The sequence below is a fragment of the Pleurodeles waltl genome, chromosome 7, assembly GCF_031143425.1.
Source record: "Pleurodeles waltl isolate 20211129_DDA chromosome 7, aPleWal1.hap1.20221129, whole genome shotgun sequence".
Classification (NCBI taxonomy): Eukaryota; Metazoa; Chordata; class Amphibia; order Caudata; family Salamandridae; genus Pleurodeles; species Pleurodeles waltl.
This window is the reverse complement of record NC_090446.1, coordinates 333,412,542-333,434,320: the sequence shown is the minus strand read 5'-3', so window position 1 is coordinate 333,434,320 and position 21,779 is coordinate 333,412,542. Positions and strand designations below refer to the sequence as shown.

The window sequence follows — 21,779 nt, the reverse complement described above, 5'->3', positions numbered from 1 at the left end:
GGGCTCGGAGATGAGACACATGAGGAGGGCATACACCATGAGAAACTCTGGCTAGTAAGGTAATGAGATAAACACAGCCACCAGATCTCCCAAATAGACTCCACATGCTTACTACTACACATGCAGACCACGCCGTGTAGTTATAAGTTAAGTTCTGATTATTCTGTGTTATACAAATGTGATGATGATCTATGGCTGGTGCCCATCCCTACTAAAAACCGGAAATGGCCACGCAAGATGCTATGTGATGATTCAGTGCGTTATATATTACAGGGTGCAGTTAAACATTATTCTAGGCTCACCTGTACAGCTAACCAATTATTGTTGCTTTGTCGCTTTAGTTCTAATACTTAAAATCATGTATGACTGAATACATATCTCATGGGACTTCTTTATCCAGAGACTCTAGATTTAAAGGTTATGTGATCTACAAAAAAAATCAATAAAGTTTATTGAAAAAAGTGAATGTCAGACGTGCTCGAATAGGGCACGGCAGAACAGAGACGGCTATGTATGGTGCACACAGACAAGTATGCGGAACATGACTTGGGGCTGTGTGCTGAAGGACCTGTTGGATGTGAACCTGACAGAGGACAGCTCCACTGATGCCATCCAGGTGAGGGGGAGGCAGGACGTCCGTAGAAACAGGCTGAACTGGTGTTGTAGTGACTGAGAATATTTGAGTGCGTCTATGATCAGAGGTCTGTGGGGATGGAGGCATTGTATACAGTATGTCGCATAGGGCCTGCTGCCTGCCCCCTCCCAGTATTTTCAAGTCCACTTTTTTCTTGAGTTCTTGCTCCCCCCCCCCCCCCTTGACCCTGCGCGCCCCCTCTTACGGGAGGAAAAAGAGATGCACTACCTCACCCTCCTGGAAACATGCTTTGCTAACAGATCGCGGCCGCTGTTTTGTGCGGATGTTATTCTTCTAGTTATTAAGTAGTGCTTTGTATTAAATATGTAGTCCAATATGTACTACAGCCATCCCCTTATCTGATATGTGCAACAGGATATTGTCACTAATACACAGTTGTATGTACTGTCCCCTTATGCTATGATTCTGAAACAATTACAAATAACAACATGTCCCACCGTCCCAAAAAAAACGTCCCACATCTACCTCCAAAATCCAGTTTGAGGCAGTCCTTGTATCACAAAGAAACTCAGAGACAGTCTGGAAGAACAAAAGTCGACCTTTGAGCAGCCAGATAATGAATGTACATGAGCTGTTATGTATTGTCTTCGCTGCTTTGAAGTGTGCCCCAATGGCAGGCCTGAGACATTCTTTACAGGCTAATTTAGTGGGTGGGCCACTGAGTGCTGCTACCCACGGTAGCATTTAATTTCTTTTCCTTGGGTACCTGTAGTGCCATATACTAGGAACCTATTAGTATATCAAAGGTACCAATCATTAGTATGGCAATTTCCCACATTTAAAAGAGAGAGAGCACTAGCACTTTACCACTGGCCAGTAGAGGTAAGTACACAGAGGTTTATCACCAATAAAGTCAGGTTCAGCGACAGCAGGCAAAAATCTACAGTGAACATGTAGAAAGGGAACATTTCCAACAATGTGTAATCCATCACAAAGCGTTCTGTTTGACATTGAAAGTATGGTGACTTAAACCAATGCTTACTTTTCATTGGCCTTCTATTGCTTTCTTTCACCTGAGTGGTTGTGATCCTTGAGCATGGACTCAGTTCCAAAAAGTATAGTTGCAATTCAGCTCACCATGTTGTGACCTGAAAAGAGCTCACTTACTTGTTGAATTTGTACCCTTCATTGCAGTAAAACTCAATACTTTTAGTAGTTGGTAATCGCACTATAATGAATGACATTGTTGGCATAGAAAAGGTCTAATAAATGCATATAGGGAACATGTGACCCTGTCTGAAGTTCACCATAGAGTTCTAAAGGGTATTGGTTTATCACCTCCGCAGACACAACAATTATCCTTGTGTACAGATGGCATCTCATTACTGCAAAGGCAGCAGAGTAAAGCACAGTTGTCTGGAGAGTCACACCAAGTGATCCCTCCTTTTGGGGCATGTGACTTTATTCTGCGCACTGGGTTTCTGATGAGGCAGTGGTGGCATCAACAGATTGTTTTAGTAGGACAGGCCTTTTTATATTTCACCAGACAGGAAGAGTTACCTGTTGGAGTCTGTGTTTTTTTTTTTTTTTTTCTTTTTTAATTGGTCTTCCAGCCTCTTGCAACTGGGTCCTTCACTCTATCCATGTGGCATGGATGCTGCATGTGTTTGTTGACATATGTGTATAGGGGTTAAGTGTGGGGTGTATCTGTAATATGTGGCTTTGGCTCAAATTAAAACCCTTTAGATTTCCTGAAACCTGATTTGTACCTTGTAGATTAGAGAAAGCCCCAGACAGCAATGGGATTTGCAGGGCACCTCTTGGACATTTTTGAGTCCCTTGTCGAGGACCTGACTCTGACATGCGGTCAGATGATGCAGAGGGTCCTTTTTGAAATGTAGAGAAATTCCTCAGTTGTTTGTTGCTCCATTGTTCCCCAGAAGAACCAAGAAGTTAACAGGTAGGTAACTAGGGCAGTCTCTCCCTTTTTTGTGCCCCTATTTAGGGTTGCCTTTGACAGAAGACCAACAACTCTACCCCTCATCTCTGCTGAAGACCAAGACTATGGTTAGATGAGTCTGGAAGGATTAAACAAGAGGTAGAAACTACCGGGAAACCGGTCCATAAGCTGAACTCAAGGTATGCACAAAATTTCTCTGCACCCAAAGTATAAACATGGGCCCCTAACTTATAGCAAGTGTCAGTGTTTACCTTCCGTAATCTGTGGTCCCACAGCTGTGGTGACCAAGCATCTCTTCTGTGCTTCAGGGTTGGAGTAGTGACTGTCAGCTCTGCTTTGCTATTTCAGGACCAGAAGCTTAGAGAGTTCTATAAGCGTGCCAGTAGGAGCTGTCTTGGGGGCTACCTTAAAGCAAGGAGCTTGCCAATTTCTTAAGAGGTGCATCGGAGTAGCCATTGCATGACAAAGATGCTGCCCAGAAAAGAGTAGGAGCTGAGAGGACTTCAAGCTGCCATTGTGTCTCTGGGAGGCCTTCATCGCTCAGTTAGAATGTGAGGTCAGCATAACCCGAGTATCACAGCAGCATGTACTGAAGCTGGAGCGTCTTAAGCTGTAGGGAAAATTGTCTGCATACTTTGCTGGCTAAACCACCCAACCGCCCAGAAGTAGAAGGTACTAAAAGCATTGTCATCGCATTCGGAGGTCTCAATTGATGAACCTGACTGGCAGTGCTGTGCTAGGAAGGGAGAAGTAATTGATCAATGCCTCACCAACATGGCTACAACAGAGTGGGTACCTAGCTTTGTTTTTGTGGTGGACGTGTGCCTGGGGCCAAGGAGATCCATTGGGGAACATATCTACTGGACTTTGAGCAGCACAATGTTAACATGGCTGTTAGAAATTGGATTTCTGGTTGGCAGAGGTATGTACCCTGTTCAAGCAGGAACCACAATTCTAGTCAGAGTAATTCAGATACACCCTATAAATTAACCTGTGCCCACCCCTCTGGTGACTTGGCACTAATCTGGTAGGATTAACCCAGAAGGCTATGTATAAAGTATTTGTACAACACCTAAAATAGTGGAAATACCTCACAAAAAGATACCACACCTGGTTAAAAAATAGAGCTTCATTTAATGAACAAAACAAGAAAACCACAACAAAAATCCAATAAATAGAAGTTGAGATATGAATTTTTAAACAATATATGCAAATATAGAGCTTAAATGCAGAAAGCACCAACTGGGGCTATCTGGTTGCGCTAGCTCAGTTGAAATATGAAACGTCAGGCTGACTGCAATGGAGTGTGGGTCAGATACAGGGACCAACCTTGTCCTGTTGAAAGAGTACCTTGTTGCGCCATTGACTGGGCCCAATGAGTGGAGCAGAGGAGGAAATGCGTTGATTCCACAGGATGTAAGCGATGCATTGGTTCTGAGTTGCACAACGCAAAATGCATCATTGGTGGTTCCTTAGCGATGTAGGTGATGTGCTTTCGTCGTGCAGCTGATGATGCGATGTCTTTGTCCTCAATGGCAGCAGCGATGCATCGGTTTCTAACTGTGCATCGACTGCGGTGTGTGGATTTTGCAGTTGCAGTACTTTATACCCACTTCCAAGGACTGGATTGGCTCCACCTAGAAGGGTAGGACTTGCAGTAAGCAAAGTCCAGGTGCTATTGCAGGATGAAGTGAAATCTTTGATGTCCCTGAGACTTCAGAACAGGAGGCACACCAGCAAGCCCTTGGAGTCGCTATGTTCTTGGGATATAAAGATGCAGGTCTAGTGCTTCTTACTCCTAGGTATGGAGGGCAGAAGGCATCGGGGCAGGCACAGCAGAGCAGGAGTCCAGCAAAGTGACATCTCTTCAGCAGCACAACAGTCCTTACCATTGCCAGAATGTCCTCAGTTCCAGAACTAAACTGATTTGGCAGTTTAAACCTGCACATGCAGGCTCTGCAATGGCTGGCCTGAGTCCTGTTTAAAGGGCTACTGAAGTGGGTGGCACCATCAGTTCTGCTAGGCCCACCAGAAGCATTTAATTTACAGACCCTGGGTGCAAGTAGTGCACTTTACTAGGGGCTTATAAGTAAATGTAATTTACTGTCTGCCTTTGGATGCCTGAAAGTTAATCTATTTAATTCAAGAAGCCTTATGTTGGTGAGAGAATTGCTCTGTTTTGTTTGGTTTCTTTTATAAACTCTATTTACTTCAATCAATGAATGTGTTTTGGTGACAACATGTACACTGTGTTCGCTACAATTTGCGGGATAAGAGTTTGTCGGGGGAATGGGTTGGGTTTTTCAGTTATTTGCTGAAAAAAACATTGTGAGCAAACAACTTCATATAGTATTTGACATTTTATTAATATGCAGCATATATCGTAGGGCAAACTACATTGTAAATAATAACAGGTGCTCTTTCTGTTTACCCTATATTGAAAAATGTTGTTGCATAAAATATTCAAATAAGAAATCTCGTTCTTTTGTCATGTCAGTGGCTTTTTTTGTCCAATATTTCAGTTTTTGTTTCCCATAATTTGCTTGTGGATTTTAAATTGCATTTGTCCATTGTGTCTTATTTAATTTACAAACTGTATTTTTGTGGAAGCATGATTTTCCTCCAGGTTTCGGGTGCAACAGTCTTCTACATCGCCATTTACACAAAATGTCACCGTTTTCATCTTTTATGAACTATAGAGAAGCAAGGGGAAATTGTGGTTCTTCCTGGATGCGACCCGGCGAGAAAACTGGGAAACTATCACTACAAATCTCTGGGAGTCCCTGGCTGACCACCTAAATACAGCCTCGTGGAAGCTTAGTATGGACGGGGGCGCGGAGGGGTTAAGAAACAGCTATGCATCTGGGTCACTGCTGTTCGTCTAGAACATAGAAATCGCCTAGAATATGGAAAAGCCCTCAATGCCCAAAAGAGGTAAGAGGAAGCTCAGAGGTGAGTAGACTCATATGAGGTAATAAAATCCAGGGACCAGAGGAAATTTGAGCTCTGTGTCAACAAATGCTTCAATCCAAACCACTAGGCAACTGTTACCAACATCGCTCCTGGGGAATGAGATACCCATATTAAAACTTTATGTTGGCCCAACAGTGGCCTATAGCTTGCCCATACCGTCGGAGAACAACCCCAACAGCCCTATGATGCGACCTGATCCAGACTGTGTGGACACTCTACTAATAACTCGGGCTCAAGTAGCACTTGCCATCAAGTCAATGTGAACAGGTGGCCTGCTTGGCCTAAGTGGCATCCCAGCCACAGCATGCAAGTGGGCCCCAACTCGATGGGCGACAGTGATAGCACCTTTGTTTCAGGAATACCGTCTAGGGGGGAAGTATTCCTGAGGCATGGATGAGTTCACTTCTGGTCCTGAGCCACAAAAGAGGTTTACAATTGTACCCTGGGAATTACCTATTGATTGCATTACTGGACGTCGAAGGGAAGTGTTACGCCAGCATATTAAACCAAGAACTCCAAGCCTGGTCGGAAGAAAGGAAGCTGGTCTCCCTGTCTCAAATTGGCTTCCCAAAGGGACTGCCATATTGAAGACAATCTTATTTGCATCTCCCATCTGATTGAAACCACAATAGCAACCAAGGGAAGGCTCCTTTGCTGGGTTCATCGACTTCGACTGCATTTGACCTTGTGTCACGGCCAAAACTTCGGGGGAAACGTAGCACCTGGGGCATACAACTAGGTAAAGATAAGAGTTAGCACTGGATGAGCCACCGCAGGTGAAATCCAGACAAATGCTTGAAGCAAGGCTTTATACTGGCACCACTCCTGTTTAATCTGTACATGGCTGACCTTCCAGACCATCTGGCGCCCATGAAGACATTTCCACTTAAAATGGCCGGCCTCAAAATCCAATCATTCCAGTATGTGGACGGTACTGTCCTTTTAAATCAAACACCCATTGGCCTCCAGAGACTATTCACAATGATAACCACCTATTGTAAGGCCAGCTGCCTGAAAGTGAACACAGTGAAAACAAAGGTAATGATAATCTCCCGGAAGTTGATAAAAAAAGGGGTCATGGTTCATCAAGGCAATGCAAAGGCAATTGAGGTGGTCACCTCCTATAAATACTTGAGAGTCTGGTTGGATCACAGGGGCCATTTAGCAGAACACATTACTGCAAACAAGCTAGGCTAGAATCTGCAGACCATGAAGCACAAGCCATGAAAAAATTGGGGCATGGTAGTCTGGCTCCAATGCTTTATAAGCCAGGGACCCTTCCATTTTACCGTGCCCTGCCCCTCATCCTGTCCATGAAACGACAGCTTATGGGCTTGTGCTTCGGTTTAGTCCTGCTGAAGTCCTATTGGTAAGGAGGAAAACCTGGATGAAATGGACAGGCGGTGCCGCCTCTATGCTAAGGGAGAGGAATCACTGCCCCATGTGCTCCATATCTACGAGGATTTGATCCAGCTAAGGAAGATCTGGCTTCAATCGCTCTGGTGCATGTTGAACATCTGGACTGCTGAGGAGCTATACAGGTGTGCCTGAGAGGGGTATCCACACAATTGCCTGTCCGCTTTGTGAAATTTATGAAAGCTGCAGTAGCACTGCTGTCTTCTCTGCAACTACAAGAGACTGTTTACGGGCAGTACTTTCATAACTCACAACGCTTAACCCGCTACTGATGAGAAAATTAACTCACGAATTCCCCCTTTCCCCCACTTGGAGCAGAACAGTCACAGACTGGCTGAAATGAGGAATCCCGGAGTTTAGGTGTGTTGGAAATGCCCCTTTTTGCAGGGTTATCCCCAAACTTTTCACCTTCTTCCACCTATTTTTTCTGATCTGTTTTTGCTGGTTTATTGTTCTGCACACTTTACTACTGCAGATCAGTGCTGAAATGCAAGGGCTCCCTATGTAAATTGTATTGATGATTGATTTATCCATGATTGCCATATTTGATTTACTGGTAAGTCCCTAGTGAAGTGTGTGTGCCCAAGGCCTGTAAATCGGATACTACTAGTGGGCCTGCAGCACTGATTGTGCCACCCACATGAGTAGCCCTGCGAACATGTCTAAAACCTGCCACTGCAGTGTCTGTGTGCGCAGTTTTGAACTGTCAGTTCGACCTGGCAAGTGTACCCACCTGTCTGGCCCAAACCTTCCCTTTTACTACATCTAAGGTAGACCCTAGGTAGCCCCATGGGCAGGGTGCAGTGTATTTAGAAGGTAGGGCATGTGCTGGTGTGTTTTAAATGTCCAAACCTTGAAATACTGCTAAATTCGGTTATCACTGTTGCAAGGCCTAGCTCTCTCATAGGTTATCATGGGGCTGCCTTTAAATAACTTTTAAGTGCAGTTTCCCTTTGGCAGCAGATAGAGAAAGGGAGTTTGGAGTCTCTGAACTCACAATGTAAAAACACATATTTTTGTAAAGTTGGTTTTTGAATTGTCTGTTTGAAAATGCCACTTTTAGAATGTGGGCATTTTCTTGCTCAAACCATTCTGTGCCTCTGTCTGCTTGTATATTTCACGTCTGGGTCAGACTGACAGTTGGGCTGTTGTGAATTCCCTCCAAACAGTGACAGAGAGCTGGAGTGTAGCCTGCATATCCTGATGAGTCTCTTTGGCTGGGAGGGAGAAATCAGCACTTAAACCTGAAAGGACTGTGCCTGTCCTCACACAATGGAGTCTCCAACCCCCTGGTGTGTGTTTGAGGCCAGGCCTGGGCAAGGCAGGATCTTGTCAACAACAGAGGCTTTCCTTTGAAGTTTGCCTACTTCAGAGGCTGAAAGGGGTATAAATTGTGGACCCAAAACTCCAGACTTTTAGAACACTTCTTGGTCAAGAATAACCTCTGCCAAGAAGAAGAGCTGAAGAGCTGGAGGAGGAGTACTGCCCCTTTGCTGTGTGTGCTTTGCTGAGTTGGCCTGCAGTTGCTGCTTCTGCCTTAAAGAGGGCAAAGACTGGACTTTGCTGTGTATCCTGCTTGTGAAGTTTCTCCAAGGGCTTGGGGTAGAGCTTGCCTCCTGTTGAAAGTCTCAGGGATATTAAAGACTTCAGCTTCATCTGCCTACAGTACAGGTAACTGTGTGTTTTGTGCTGCAACAGTAGAACAACCACAGTGACGCTGTAAACAACGCCGCTGACTCCACTGTGACCTGATAAAGCCACATGGAGCCGTGCCCCACATCTGTGACACCACAGCTGGACTGAACTGTTGGATTTGTTGTTCACGACGCTGTGATAAGTCCCAGATGGAGCTATCGACTTCACGGAACTGTATTTTTAAGTTAATCCTGGCAAAATTCATATCTTTGTTAGAGTATGTTGGGAGTTTTCTCGTTTTAGTCTTGTTTCACACACATAAATATTGGCTATTTTTCTTAAACTGGTGTGGTGTCCTTTTGTACTATTTTCACTGTATTACTATGTGTTATGTGCAAATGCTTTACACATTGGCTCTGAGATAAGCCTGACTGCTCATGCCAAGCTAACAAGGGGGTCAGCAGGGTTTATGAGCTGGGTATCTCTCTTATCCTGACTAGAGTGAGGGTTCCTATTTGCACAGGGTGCAAACCGACTGCCAACTAGTTACCCCATTTTTAATAGGGGGAACCATCCAGTCCTTTATTGTCCCCCTTCGGAGACTCTTGATTTTAATGTATTACTCGTTTTATTATTGGTATTACTTAATGACTTATTTATATGTATTGCTTTTATTTTTATTGTGGTCGTTTTCACTTATGTGTAAGGGTTTTTAGATTGTAATGATTTTAACTAATCGTGCAACAAATAAATACTCTAATCTTTATGAACTATAATAGTGTGTGCCACATATCATTCAGGATAATGCAGTCTTTTTGTGTATGATGTATTGTTTCATGCTTCCTTTGTGGGTATTAAATTGGCTGCAATCGACTGTGGAAAACTACATTTTTGTGTATAAATTATGTTCTCCTATTCTGAATCGTGTTGGTTGTTTGTGGTCTGATTGTGTATTTTAGCTTGTTCTAAACATTTAGACCAGTTAGGTTCAAGGAGTTTAATCGTTCCATCCAAAATGCTCCACATAAGAGGTATGATTTGTTCTTTAAAAAATATATATATATATTTGATATCTCCTACAAGTGTTTTCACACTCTTGTTTATTATGCACAAAGGGGGGGGAAGCTTTTCACTTAAATGTGTTTTTCCTACTCAAAGTGGTTAGGGTTCTTAAAGGTATTTCCATACTCCATATATTACCACATATCTTGCCATCAACACCAAACATATACCGAGACGGGCTGTCTGTTAACCTCCTTCAGATATTGGATTGTTTAAGTCAGTCCATTCAGCTGTTGCTTGAAGGAATTGTCATTCACAGTTGTTAATCGAACTTCCGTCGTCTCCTTACATGGCACCAAGTGAGATGTTTCTATCACTGGTTTTGCACCTAATAGGGTTTTTTCACCTAAATGGCATCTGCGCTCGAAAATGTTTTCATCCTTGTGTTGATTATGTACCAATGGTGATTTTATGACACAGCTGGTTGATAACCAGATGTGAGATCATGCTGATGTCTACCTGGTAACCTCTTACTGCTGCATTTTCCCTCCATTCTGAATGATAACCCACTCCTGCATATTTGAGAATGAAAAACAGGGCATGGACGTATGGAGATACAGAAAAAGGCAGATTGCACAGAGACGTGGCACGAATAGTCTCTGCATTTGCGCATGTCCCTGTTAGCATTTGTTAGCACATTAAAGAATCGACCTTTTGAAGTTGGCAATACTTACGATTATATTGCCCTAGGCAGTTCCTTGTTGACTCTTAATTTCCAGCAAACACATATCCCTTTACATGGTTATCCAAAATCTTTTTAGGTATGAGCACAAAATCAGTGGTTTATTAATTACCTACACAATATTCTTGGTACATGTATAATAGTTGGACATTCTCTGTAATGATCCAGAATTTGGATTGGACAAGCCCTGATTGATTTTAAGAAGAGCCATCTTTGTTGGATGCCTTAATTGTTCAAAAATATATCTCACTATTACTATGTACTGCCTTTGTAGTTAAACTGTTGCATGGGGTATCATCGGACGAATCATGTTTTTCTATGTTGCCACACTGCCCAACCTCTCACGGAGACCAAAGCCTTATGTTCATGCCACTTTCCTTGTTTTATACCACAGGGTCTGGAAGAAGCGGTGCAACCCAGGGTGGACCCCGCACACCACAGCATAGGAAGTGACGCCCATTCAGGTAAGGTGGTCTTCAGCAGACTGTAACCAATTAGTGTTAGAGCCACATTCCAATGCACCATTAGGGACAGTCACCCGAGGCCCGGGCTAATGTGTATTTCATGTCTTAAGAGCTTGCCCTTCACCCACATGAACCACTGGTATATGCGCTGTGTGGAGAAACTTGGCATGGTCCTCTCTGTGGCCAGTTTTCAGAATATTTCTTCAGAACTGAAATCAATAGTACAGATTGGATTGTCCCTCTCGTTGTGTTCAGGAATTTCCAATAGCACTTCGTTCGGCTACTAGGCCTTGCACAGTCCACAATTCTTCCAGTGTAGAGAGGCTTGGAAATTGCTACTCGACCAAGATTAGTAGACTCCTAAGAGTGATCTCAGTAGAATGCTATAACGGGTAAATGCTGGTGGTTTGGAATTACTGCCCATGAAATAACATTTTTTCTTATGTATTTTTCCATTTGCAAATAAATACCAAGCGTTAAAAACAATAGTCCTTCATGAACTCATGATTTTTAGTGAACACGTATGCAGCCTATTCTTTAAGTAGCAGCAGTCCGTTACAGATGACATACTTCAGGGCTGATTGAGTTTTGGATCATAATTTCCATTATTTTGTTGTGGCATTACGGTAATAAATTACTGATAGCAGTAAAACTATCTAGTGTTTCCTCCTCTGTAATGGTTGCTATTATATCCCAGTGTTAATTAATAGTTAAAGCGGAGAGTATGCCAATCACAGTTTCTTTAGTGAAGCCAAGATCCACTAACATAAATGTAAATTAGCACTTGTATAGCGCACTACTCACCCGTTAGGGTCTCAAGGCGCTGTACTCATACCGCTATGGAACCCCTCCTGGCTTTTCCCTGTGAGGCGCCCACTCCTGAGCACCCCCAGGGTGAAGCCAGGCATCCAAGCGCTGTTGGGGCCGTTGTGGAGATTAAGCAAGCTAGTGCCCAGAGTTGCAGAGTGGGACCCATGAATTAGATTAGGCACTGAGGCGAGAATTATCTGGTCAAGGGCATTGAGCCCAAGACCTGCCGAAGCGGGACTTAAACCCTGGTCTTGAGCCAGATCTCTGCTTCAGGGTCTGCCGCTCTAACCATTGAGCCACACTTCTCCACACAGCATAACGAACAAGCCCATCTGCCAAAGGACCCAGGGGTACTGAACTGTCAGAGCTCACTTTTAGGTCTTGTCTTAGCCAAGACCTCTTAAAATATGTGTATGTGTAAATATATATATGTGTGTATGTATATAAATATATATATATATATGTGTTTGTGTGTATATATGTTTATATATAGTGTGTTTATATACTGTGTGTGTGTATATATATATATATATGTGTATATATACATATAGTGTGTGTATGTATATATATATATATAGTGTGTGTGTGTGTATATATTGTGTATATGTGTGTGTGTATATATATATATAGGGTGTGTGTGTATATATTGTGTGTGTGTGTATATATATATATATATATATATATATATATATATATATATATATATATATATAGTGTGTGTGTGTGTGTATAAACATATATAATAAATGTATGTATGTTCAAAACAATTGGTCTGAAAAGCGGCGTGCTCTGACTGCCGGTGCCAGCATAGGGTTGAGACCAGGACCCTCGGAAAATAAGGCAACAAGAATTGCTGCACTCCCAGAGGTAAAGATTAGCAGATTCCATTTATTCACAGAGCAGCACTTCAAACACAGCACAATGAGCACAACACAAATGTTGATTAGCAACATTTAAAGAAGGACTCTGAAAGTGGCTCTTTGAACTATAACTCTCAGAATTCCCCTGTGTTCATATAAGGCAGGTGAATGAGAACCATGTATGCCTACAAACTAAAACCACCTGAGGAAGACGAAATGTTGAAACGCGTAGTGGTGTTTGAAGTGCTGCTCTTTGAATAAATGGAATCTGCTAATCTTTTCCTCTGGGAGTGCAGCAATTCTTGTTGGCATATGTATATATGTGTGTGTGTGTGTGTGTATGTATGTATGTGTATATATATATATATATATATATATATATATATATATAGTATATATTTCCAGGAACATTCAATCAACGCTCTTCCCCCCCCCATTGGCTTGCTCTAGTTTCATTTACAGTTTACCTCTGTCCACCACAACTTAAATCATGTGGTACAGCATCATCTCCCTTCAAATATTAGTTTACCTGACCGCCTGACCGTGAGACATCACACGCTGCTCTTGCAAATCATGCTCTTGGACAATGTGCACATCAACACAATAAGTAGTCCCCTTCAGTGTCGGAGGCTACTGATTCAGTGTACGCTTTTACATTAAATAAATGTGTCTCTCTGGTGTTGTGTGTGTGTGTGTGTGTGTGTGTGTATGTGTGTGTGTGTATATATATATATATATATATATATATATATATATATATATATATATATATATATATATATATACACACACACACAAACATTGGCTTTTAGGTAATGCTCATTTTCATACAACGAGTGCCTTTATTGAGAAAAGCACCCTCATCATCTAATTGATAAGATGTGCTTCAGTTTAATGTCACGGGTTGGTGTACTGTGCCTCACTCTAAGGGCATAATGCCTGAGTGCTTTCCCCCAGACTACTAGAGAGATGATACTAAGGCTATCCTTAATTGCGTTCTGCACCTTTGGTATCTCACTTATTATTGCACAGGCAATTGTGTTACTATCTTAAGATCTAGCAAGGGTGACTGCCCTACTTCCCTAGAACCTTTCACCATTGCAGGGAACATATTCTTTATTCTAAGCTATAACAATCAACTGCTTCTCCATTTTGCATGTACATTACATATAGAAATCGGAGCACTCATACTGCTGTCATTGTGCAACCTCCATCTCTGTGATCAGACTACCTTCAGTTAAAATGTGATGTAGAACAGTGAAGGGAAGTGACAGGGTGCCAACCTTGTCTTTAAATATAGTGTTTGTTGAGAATTTCACCAGAATAACAAGGTTGTGAAATTCGTATTCTGTTTATGGACACCTCTTGTACTACAGAAATCTGCTTTGGATTTGTGACAGTTTTTGTTTCGGATTATCACAAATGCGCCATTAGATTTCTAATTACATTTCCTATTCCTTCTGCTCTGTTTGAAGTCTGGCACTTTGAAGTAACTCATAGGAGAATACGTAATACCGTATAAAAGTTAATATTTAATGAATAGATACTGTGACAGTTATATCTAGAATACAGGCATCCTGAAATGTAAGAGAACTCTTTGTGGTTCTTTATTCAGATTCTGGGAGAAGCTGTCTCCTATCATCGTATCATGAGGTTGTTAGTCTTATGCATCAAATTATTTAATGAGCACTCACATTTTCTTCGTCACGCAATAGATGGATAAATTCACATGGAGCCAAATGGAAATTTCCAAGCTATTTACTTCGAGGTCATTCCTTACCTCTGCAAGCACTTTTATTTGACTTCATAGTCTAGAGAAGTAGACATAGTTGAACATTCTGACTTCAAAATATATTAAAATGAATATTAATTATTAAACTCTGGTCATAGCAAAGTTAGCTTCAGTGCTTTGAAGTCTTTAAAAACTGCATCCGAGTACTTGGGGCCTCAATCTGAGTAATACAAAGTTACTTTTCTGTAATACTGTATTATAACTGTAGATATCCCGTTTCCTTACATGCCATACTCACATCCTCGAATTACTGTCACTAAAAGAAAACTAAGGTTGTCTCCAGAGGCTGGGACCTTTATGGACCAGGCCAGTATTTAGGCACTAGAAAGCCATTCTAGTGTTCCAAGATTCTTTTCAGGATCCTACAGTAAATTAAAACAGTTTGTTACCCTATTAAACTAATTTACCCTTCAGAGCCATAGTAGAAGGAAGCTAATGTTTGACTGTCCCTAAAGTAGCTACTTCATAAGCTTTCATGAGTGACATATGTAATAGTATATGGCAATATCGATGTCTCTATAGCACTCCAAGACGTGGACGTGGACCTGGACTCACCAGCTGCAATAGAAGACAGGGTCCACTAACATTACTACAAAAACTGTTTATCGTGAGCAGGGCCACTTTAATTATGCACCACGGTTAAGTAAAATGTGCGACAAGAGTAGGCAAATTATATGGCATAATGGGGCATATTTTGTGATAGTATTACTTCATTATTTTGTCATTATTTACACTGGGCATTGGTTACACCTCATTAGCACCAGGTTAACACCCAAATATAGCAATAAGCAGCAGAAAAGTGACCAGACAACCTTCGCAAAAGGTCTTCGACTGCATGGCAACATGTGTTGCTGCATTTTTAGTAACCATTGAACCAGTACAACAGTTTTTTGTTACAGTCTGCAGAGTATGCAGTAGATGATGGATTTTTTTGGCAAACATAAGTCTCTAATAATGCAAAAAAGCCACGCCAGCAATATTGCATAATTCTGTTTTCCCTGATCATTAAGAGGTGAGTGAGCTGATGTGAAGCCCCATTATTCCACTGTGGAAACAAACTGCTACCTCAAAGCCTATCCCTGTGAGCTTTCAAAAGCATCACCTTTAAGGAGTCCTGCACCACTAAACGTATTTTCTACCTTGTGTTTTTTTTGTTTTTCTTCTAGTAATAAAATAACCCTGTCATATGTGATAGATAGTCTGCACATTTAATGTCTACGAGACTCTAAATGTTAACTTTTAATATCTTTCTTTCTTAGTGCTAACTTGAAGAAAGACATGTTCGTACCAAGTTACAAATGAATGTTATATGTATTGTAGGGCATTGCTTTCATAATGTATATATGTGTCTTAGAATATACCTAGTTTATTTTTCAAATGTTTGTTGGTGTATTTTGACCCTGACACATTGCATTTCTACCATTGTAGGCCATATTTTCTGTTTCTGCTTGAGAAGTTCAGCATAATATTAAAGGGGATATGATAATGTTCATAGGCTTTCATTTCTCTAATGTTGGAAGTGACAATGTCGATGTGGAGCCATCACATTGTTACAGACTGTTTGTGTTACTTTTAGTTTGACATAAATACCAGTGATGTGGATGTAATCAACCGAGTAAGTGGCTCAAAGCCAAAGCGCTTGGTATGAAATTGTTTGCCTCTTTCCATGTTCATAGATGTGAGATATATGAAAAATAAATCTTTGTGAACAACCACCACTCTGCATGTGTTAGTGCACTTCTGTCCCTTGAAGAGGGGTTTCTCTATTTCATACATGCACTTGATCAAGGTTATGTATGTATCTGATCTGTAGTATTAAGGGCTATCCAGTTTAATTGTTGTTCTCACGGGTAACAGATGCCAGTGGATTCCCAGTCTGCCCGAGTGCATTAAGGGTATCTGGGTCAGAGGAAGAATTTTGCATGGATGTTGCCTACTCAGAACAAGCAGAACTTTTGAGGGCCACAGGACAGGTTAAGTCCAGGAAGATAGCACCTGAGGGATCCTTACCAGTGAGTGTTTCCTCCATATACTACACTTAATATTTAAAACATCCAAGTCATTTATCATCTAACTGTGGTTCTGCACTCAGACATTGTGCAACTCCCTTTCTCTGTTGTCTCTGCAGAAATTTGAAATCCCAAAGGGGAGGCTTGGAGTAACCCGCATAGGTGACTTGTCTGCTCTGGATATGAAGAAGATCCCCACCCTGGCTTTGATTGAACTGACAGCCCTTTGTGACATCCTCGACTTGGACCTGAAGCGCAACAAACCTGTGAAACGGAAGACCTCTGGTATGAAAATGCTACGTTTCAACTTCATGTGGTGAAAAACTGGCTGTGTGTGTGTTTGTGTATGTGCATGTGTGTCTGTCTGCGCCTGAACCATGTATAAATAACTCAAACACGGGTGTAAGCAGATGTGATGCTGTCACCACTTGAGGCACACTTTTTACGAGCTGGTAATCGCTGTTGAAGCTTCTGAGTTACAGCAATTTCAGCTCAGATTGGTTTTTACTAATTTTGGGAGCCATGGCTATTTCTCTGTACTAATCACCAGAAATGATGTTTTTGATTAAGTCTATTTAACTTTTGGAGTCTGATGGTGAAATAACCTCTTGGCTATTTCACAGATTTCTAAAATGGGGGCATACATGTTACTGGGCCATTTGAATTTGTCAGAAATCTCCATGTTAGCGGCAAGAAAGAATCTCAGGGCAATAAACCTTGCGACCCATCTGCTGTCTTGGTCATCCGCAGGATCTCTGTGGTGTGTTAAGTTCAAATTTTCTCTAATGTATACAGTATTGATTGAATATAACATGATGCAGCATTGACACTGAGTGGTCAGTCTGTCTTGAAAATAGGCTGCGAATATACACTGGTGAACGATTCTTTGCCATGGCTAAATGTTTCAATGTATTGTTTGTGTATGACATTTGAAGTAGTGAGGGGAGTAAAGTGTGTGATGGTTTATGGAAAGAATCTGATATTATTGCATGCATTCTGTCAGCCCAGCATATGGGATGATGGTCTGCAGAGCAGACTGAAGAATTTGGACTATGAATGAAGCTTAACAACAGCGCTTGAGTGAACATGATAAACGGGAGGTCAGCTCTGCACGACTACCATTATAGCCTTAGAAACCGCCGTAGTGGGCTCTACCGGCTATTAAAGGCCCGCTCCCGCGTTAAAGGCCTGAGCCGAAGGCGAGAGCCTTTAACCAAGGGAGTGGGCCTTTAATAGCCAGTAGAGCCCGCTACTGCGGGTTCTAAGGCTATTAGAACATTCTGCCACTCAGGGCAGAATGTTCTATTAAATAAAACAAATTCCTCACGGAGCCCGAGGGGATTAAAATCCCCTCTGGCTCCGTGAGGCTTCATTCACAGCTCTTGCTGTGAACAAAGAGAACATTGGAATGTTGGTGCTGTGGGCTTTTACCGGCCAGTAAAAGCCCGGAGCACTCCATTGTTTTCAATGGAGCTGCCAACGTTCCAATGTTCTAATATTGGATATAGAGGAGGGCCGGGGGCAGGTGGAAGAATTTGTGGCTGGGGATCTGAGGTCTTAGGACCGCTTGCTTCAAAGACTAGGTTTCTGAAACTATGAAAAAAAAGGTTTTCTAAGGGTGGAATAAATTATTTTCTTTTCTTTAAATACAGAGAATCGTCTTTTCGGTGTTCCTCTAAGCATATTACTGGAAAATGATCAAAAACTCATTCCCAGCACCCAAGTGCCACTGATTCTTCAAGCGGTAGGTCTTGTTCAGGATTTCTTCAATGGATGCATGAAGTTATTTGGTTGAGTAGCTTTTCAGAGTTACAGGTCTTTGAGGGATCGACCACTGAGGAGCTGATGGCATCCTTGTTTCCTCCTCATCCCAGTTTGGGTTCATCAGGACCACTTCTGGGAGAAGTGCAAGTGCTGATCTCTGGATGAAGAATGGATTTGTGTTCACATTTAGCCCTGTTGGCTACGTGCCTATTTGGAGTACTTAGTGATCTACACACTATAAATATGGTAGACTGGGTTACCACTACATGCTCCAGCTCCACCTGATTTGTTCCCAAATATTTTTTTTAAAGCAGCTCCCTGTCCCTTTAATGGAATGATTTTAAAAAATGTTTCCTATTTAGTAAAGCAGATAAAAGAATGGTGGTCTGCTGTCCCTTGCACGCCACCATCCACGCATTTACAGCCGTTCACACGAAGGTGCGTGCATAGTGTAACCTGCCTAATTATTCATTAGGCAGGCCTTTTCTGTCTCTTCCCCCCCCCCCCCCTTCCCCCACCTTGCAAATGTACGATTTGCAGTGAAATCTATTCGTACATAAGTACCACTTACTAATCAGTTGGTGAGAAGTTTGCACATCCTAGTTTCTAAGTGGTTCATAATACATCAGCCCATACTTCATTACCTTTCAGCTTAAAAGGTTAAGTTTTCAAGTCCTTTCTTAATTTATCGAAGCATAGTACGTTCATAGTCAGTATGGGTAGATGGCCATACCTGTCCCTGTATCTTGAAACATTTCTTCTTCCAGTCGTTTATTTATAAACTGAATGGTCTCATGTCTTGCTTTATCTTTGGTTTTGTTTTGGTGCTCTGTTGCATTAACATTCTAAATTTGTATACAGATCTACAGCACACATCTTTGTAGCCCTTTGTGACATATAGTAATAAAATACATAACTAAGTTCTTTTCAGTGAAAGTCATGGTAAAGCGGAACATGATCCAGCTGTTTGAAGAAACACTCATTCACTGCAGTCTGCACTGCTTTTGCCATGTGCCTGGCAGTTGGGTGGATTTGTTGCTGAAACTTTGTAAGCTCTGTGTCCTTAGCAGAACCTTGTTGTTCTTGACTGGCATGGTGCTGTAGTCTGCATAGCTCCACTGAGCATGCATACTGGGTGGGGAGCTGGATAAATTCTGCAGGTCTGCCTTTTGTCACAGGATGGCCATGTATTTCTAGTGTCCTCAATAAGTGGAGGATAAGTTATGACAAGTGATTTGCATCAAGTTGATACTCCTTGACTTGAATATGACAAGTAGTGAATTTGACTTATGTTACTGGATCTTAGCAGAGCAGGACTTTCAAATATGGTATACATGCTTTCCATTTTTGCTTACCTTGCTTAAGAAGCTAAGATGTTTGTTCTCGTCTTCCTTCTAGCTGCTGTCTTGTTTGGAAAAGAAAGGTCTTGAGACTGAAGGTATTCTACGAATCTCGGGTTCCCAGACAAGAATAAAGGTACACCTACTTCATTTCCAGTGGACCTCCTCATATCACCGAACTGTTTTTCCTTCCCAGGAATGGGGTTTTAAAAATTAGAGGCCTCTAAAAACTTAATATCTCATGAGAACAGTTGTACTGTACAAGCTATAGGCAGGGGAACAACACATTCGACTGAGTAGATAGAACTGGAATGTATGAACCTTTGCCTTCCCAAAGGTGTCAGTGGGAAAAGGCAACACGGAGTAGAAGAGGCTGTGTTGAGAACTGGAGAAGGCAGTACTGAGAAGAGTTACCGTATGTGCAGAGGCCACAGTGAGACAAAGGAAAGCTTCTAAGAGTGATAGGAGGAAAACTAAGGAGTGCTGAAGCCACAGGAAGTAGGAAAGGTACAGTTAGCTGATGGCTTTGAATACTTTGTAATAGTGAGGTCAGAAGTAGCAGCCAGGCCTGGGAGAGACCACACTTATATGAAGGAGAATGGCTTGGTGTGTGGATGAGAATAGGAGCAGAAGAGCTTATTAGGATCCCATAGTCAGGCTGGAGCACTATGAATGGTAGAAGGTGGTAGTAAGAGAAGAGGGGATTTGCCATACGTGGAAGTATGGTGATACTGAGAAGAGAGGGAGTTTAGGAAGTGGGAGTGTGAAACTGCTAGCCTTATTCAAATTGTATGTTCCAGACTGATATGCTTTCTGCAAAACATGCCTGATTTAATACTGTTAGACTTCAGATGCAGACATTAGATACTATCCTTCAGGCACATTGGCTTAGTGTCAGACCCTGTTCATGGGGCTGTGGGGCAGACAGAGGATACCGGGCCACAGCAGTGGTGGTTGAGGTCGTTTGCCACTGGTGTCCTGGGGTCCACCCTGCCAATGCTTGCAAACTTGACCAAGTATAACCCTTTCTGCACTTCACGTTCAGAGTAGTGAAGGTGAGCAGTCACTGGGTTTTCTGGGCGGTAGCCTGGGGGAAGAGCTTTGTGCTCAAGTCAACCAACACGCATACTAACTTAAGGCCTGATTCAGAGTTTGGCAGACATGGTACTTCGTCACAGAAGTGACGGATGTTCTGTCCGCCGTATTACAGGATATAGGCCCTCATTCTAACTCTGCCGGGTGGCGGTTGCCACCCTCCAGACGGGAAGCGCCATTTGGCCGCCACGCGGCCAAAATACCGCTTCCCGCATTCAGACATTCCTGCTGGGCCGGCGGGAATGAGGGCCGCAACACAGGAGCCGGCTCCGAATGGAGCCGGCGGTGTTGCGGCGGTGCGACGGGTGCAGTTGCACCCGTCGCGCTTTTCACTGTCTGCTAAGCAGACAGTGAAAAGCCACCCTGGGCCCTGTTAGGGGACCCCTGCACTGCCCATGCCAGTGGCATGGGCAGTGCAGGGGCCCCAGGACACCCATTCCCGCCAGCCTCTTCCTGGCGGTGAAAACCGCCAGAAACAGGCTGGCGGGAAGGGGGTCAGAATCCCCAAGGCAGCGCTACTTGCAGCGCTGCCCTGGCGGATTCGCCCATCCGGGGGTAAACCGGCGGGAAACCGCCGGCCCCGGTTTTCTGACCGCGGCGGTAAGAATGGGCTAGGAAGCACCGCCAGCCTGTTGGCGGTGCTTCCGTCATTCGCGGCCGGAATGACTCCCATAATGTGTTTGTAATATGACAGATGGGAAATCTGTCACATTTGGGCCCATCCCCTAAATTCTAAATCAGGTCCTTGATGTCCAGACCACTACACATCATTAGGTAAAAGCAAGTACTATTCACACAGTAAAACTGACTATTACATAATTCAGTCAGTTAGTAGAAAAAGGGTTATATCCCTGGCTGTGATCTCAGTAAGTATCCTCTCGCCCCTGGTTACAGTGTTCTTTCCTCTCCCAAGTGACCCTATTAACTACAGTGCCCTTTATTCTGTGGCCGAGGCATGAATTGGGCACAGATGCAGGTCTTGTCACTCTTTCCTCTGAGTTTATAAGTGCAACTCAGTTCAGTAGTAATAACTTATGGTTTAGTTTGGGCAGAAAGTCTCAAGTCCTTGTGCTCTACTTTGTCTGAGCATATCTCAGTCCTTTGCTCCTCTTACAGATGTCTTGCCATACCTCTACGAGCACAGATCTGGTGATGTGACAGGCACGGCCAATGCTTCCTGGTTTGAAGGACGAATAGACCACTGGGGTTCTGGATGTGATGACATGGCTTTTTTGTATTTTTTTTTTTTAGCAGTTGTGGCCCCCGAGTCCAGCTGTGCTCTACTCAGTGTCAATGTGTAGTTGCAGCTCCAAAAACCAACA

The 21,779-nt window shown here is 42.8% G+C and overlaps 1 protein-coding gene across 3 annotated transcripts in view; it reads left to right on the top strand.

The window, feature by feature from the left end:
• The window catches only part of ARHGAP40 (Rho GTPase activating protein 40), a 165,998-nt gene that overhangs the window by 113,368 nt on the left and 30,851 nt on the right, over nucleotides 1-21,779 (top strand). For all 3 annotated transcript variants that reach the window (XM_069243775.1, XM_069243777.1, XM_069243776.1), the window contains exons 4-8: nucleotides 10,718-10,787; nucleotides 16,107-16,261; nucleotides 16,378-16,543; nucleotides 17,911-18,002; nucleotides 19,421-19,498. In XM_069243775.1, coding sequence (XP_069099876.1) covers nucleotides 10,718-10,787; nucleotides 16,107-16,261; nucleotides 16,378-16,543; nucleotides 17,911-18,002; nucleotides 19,421-19,498 — 561 coding nt within the window. The remainder of the gene's footprint in view (nucleotides 1-10,717; nucleotides 10,788-16,106; nucleotides 16,262-16,377; nucleotides 16,544-17,910; nucleotides 18,003-19,420; nucleotides 19,499-21,779) is intronic.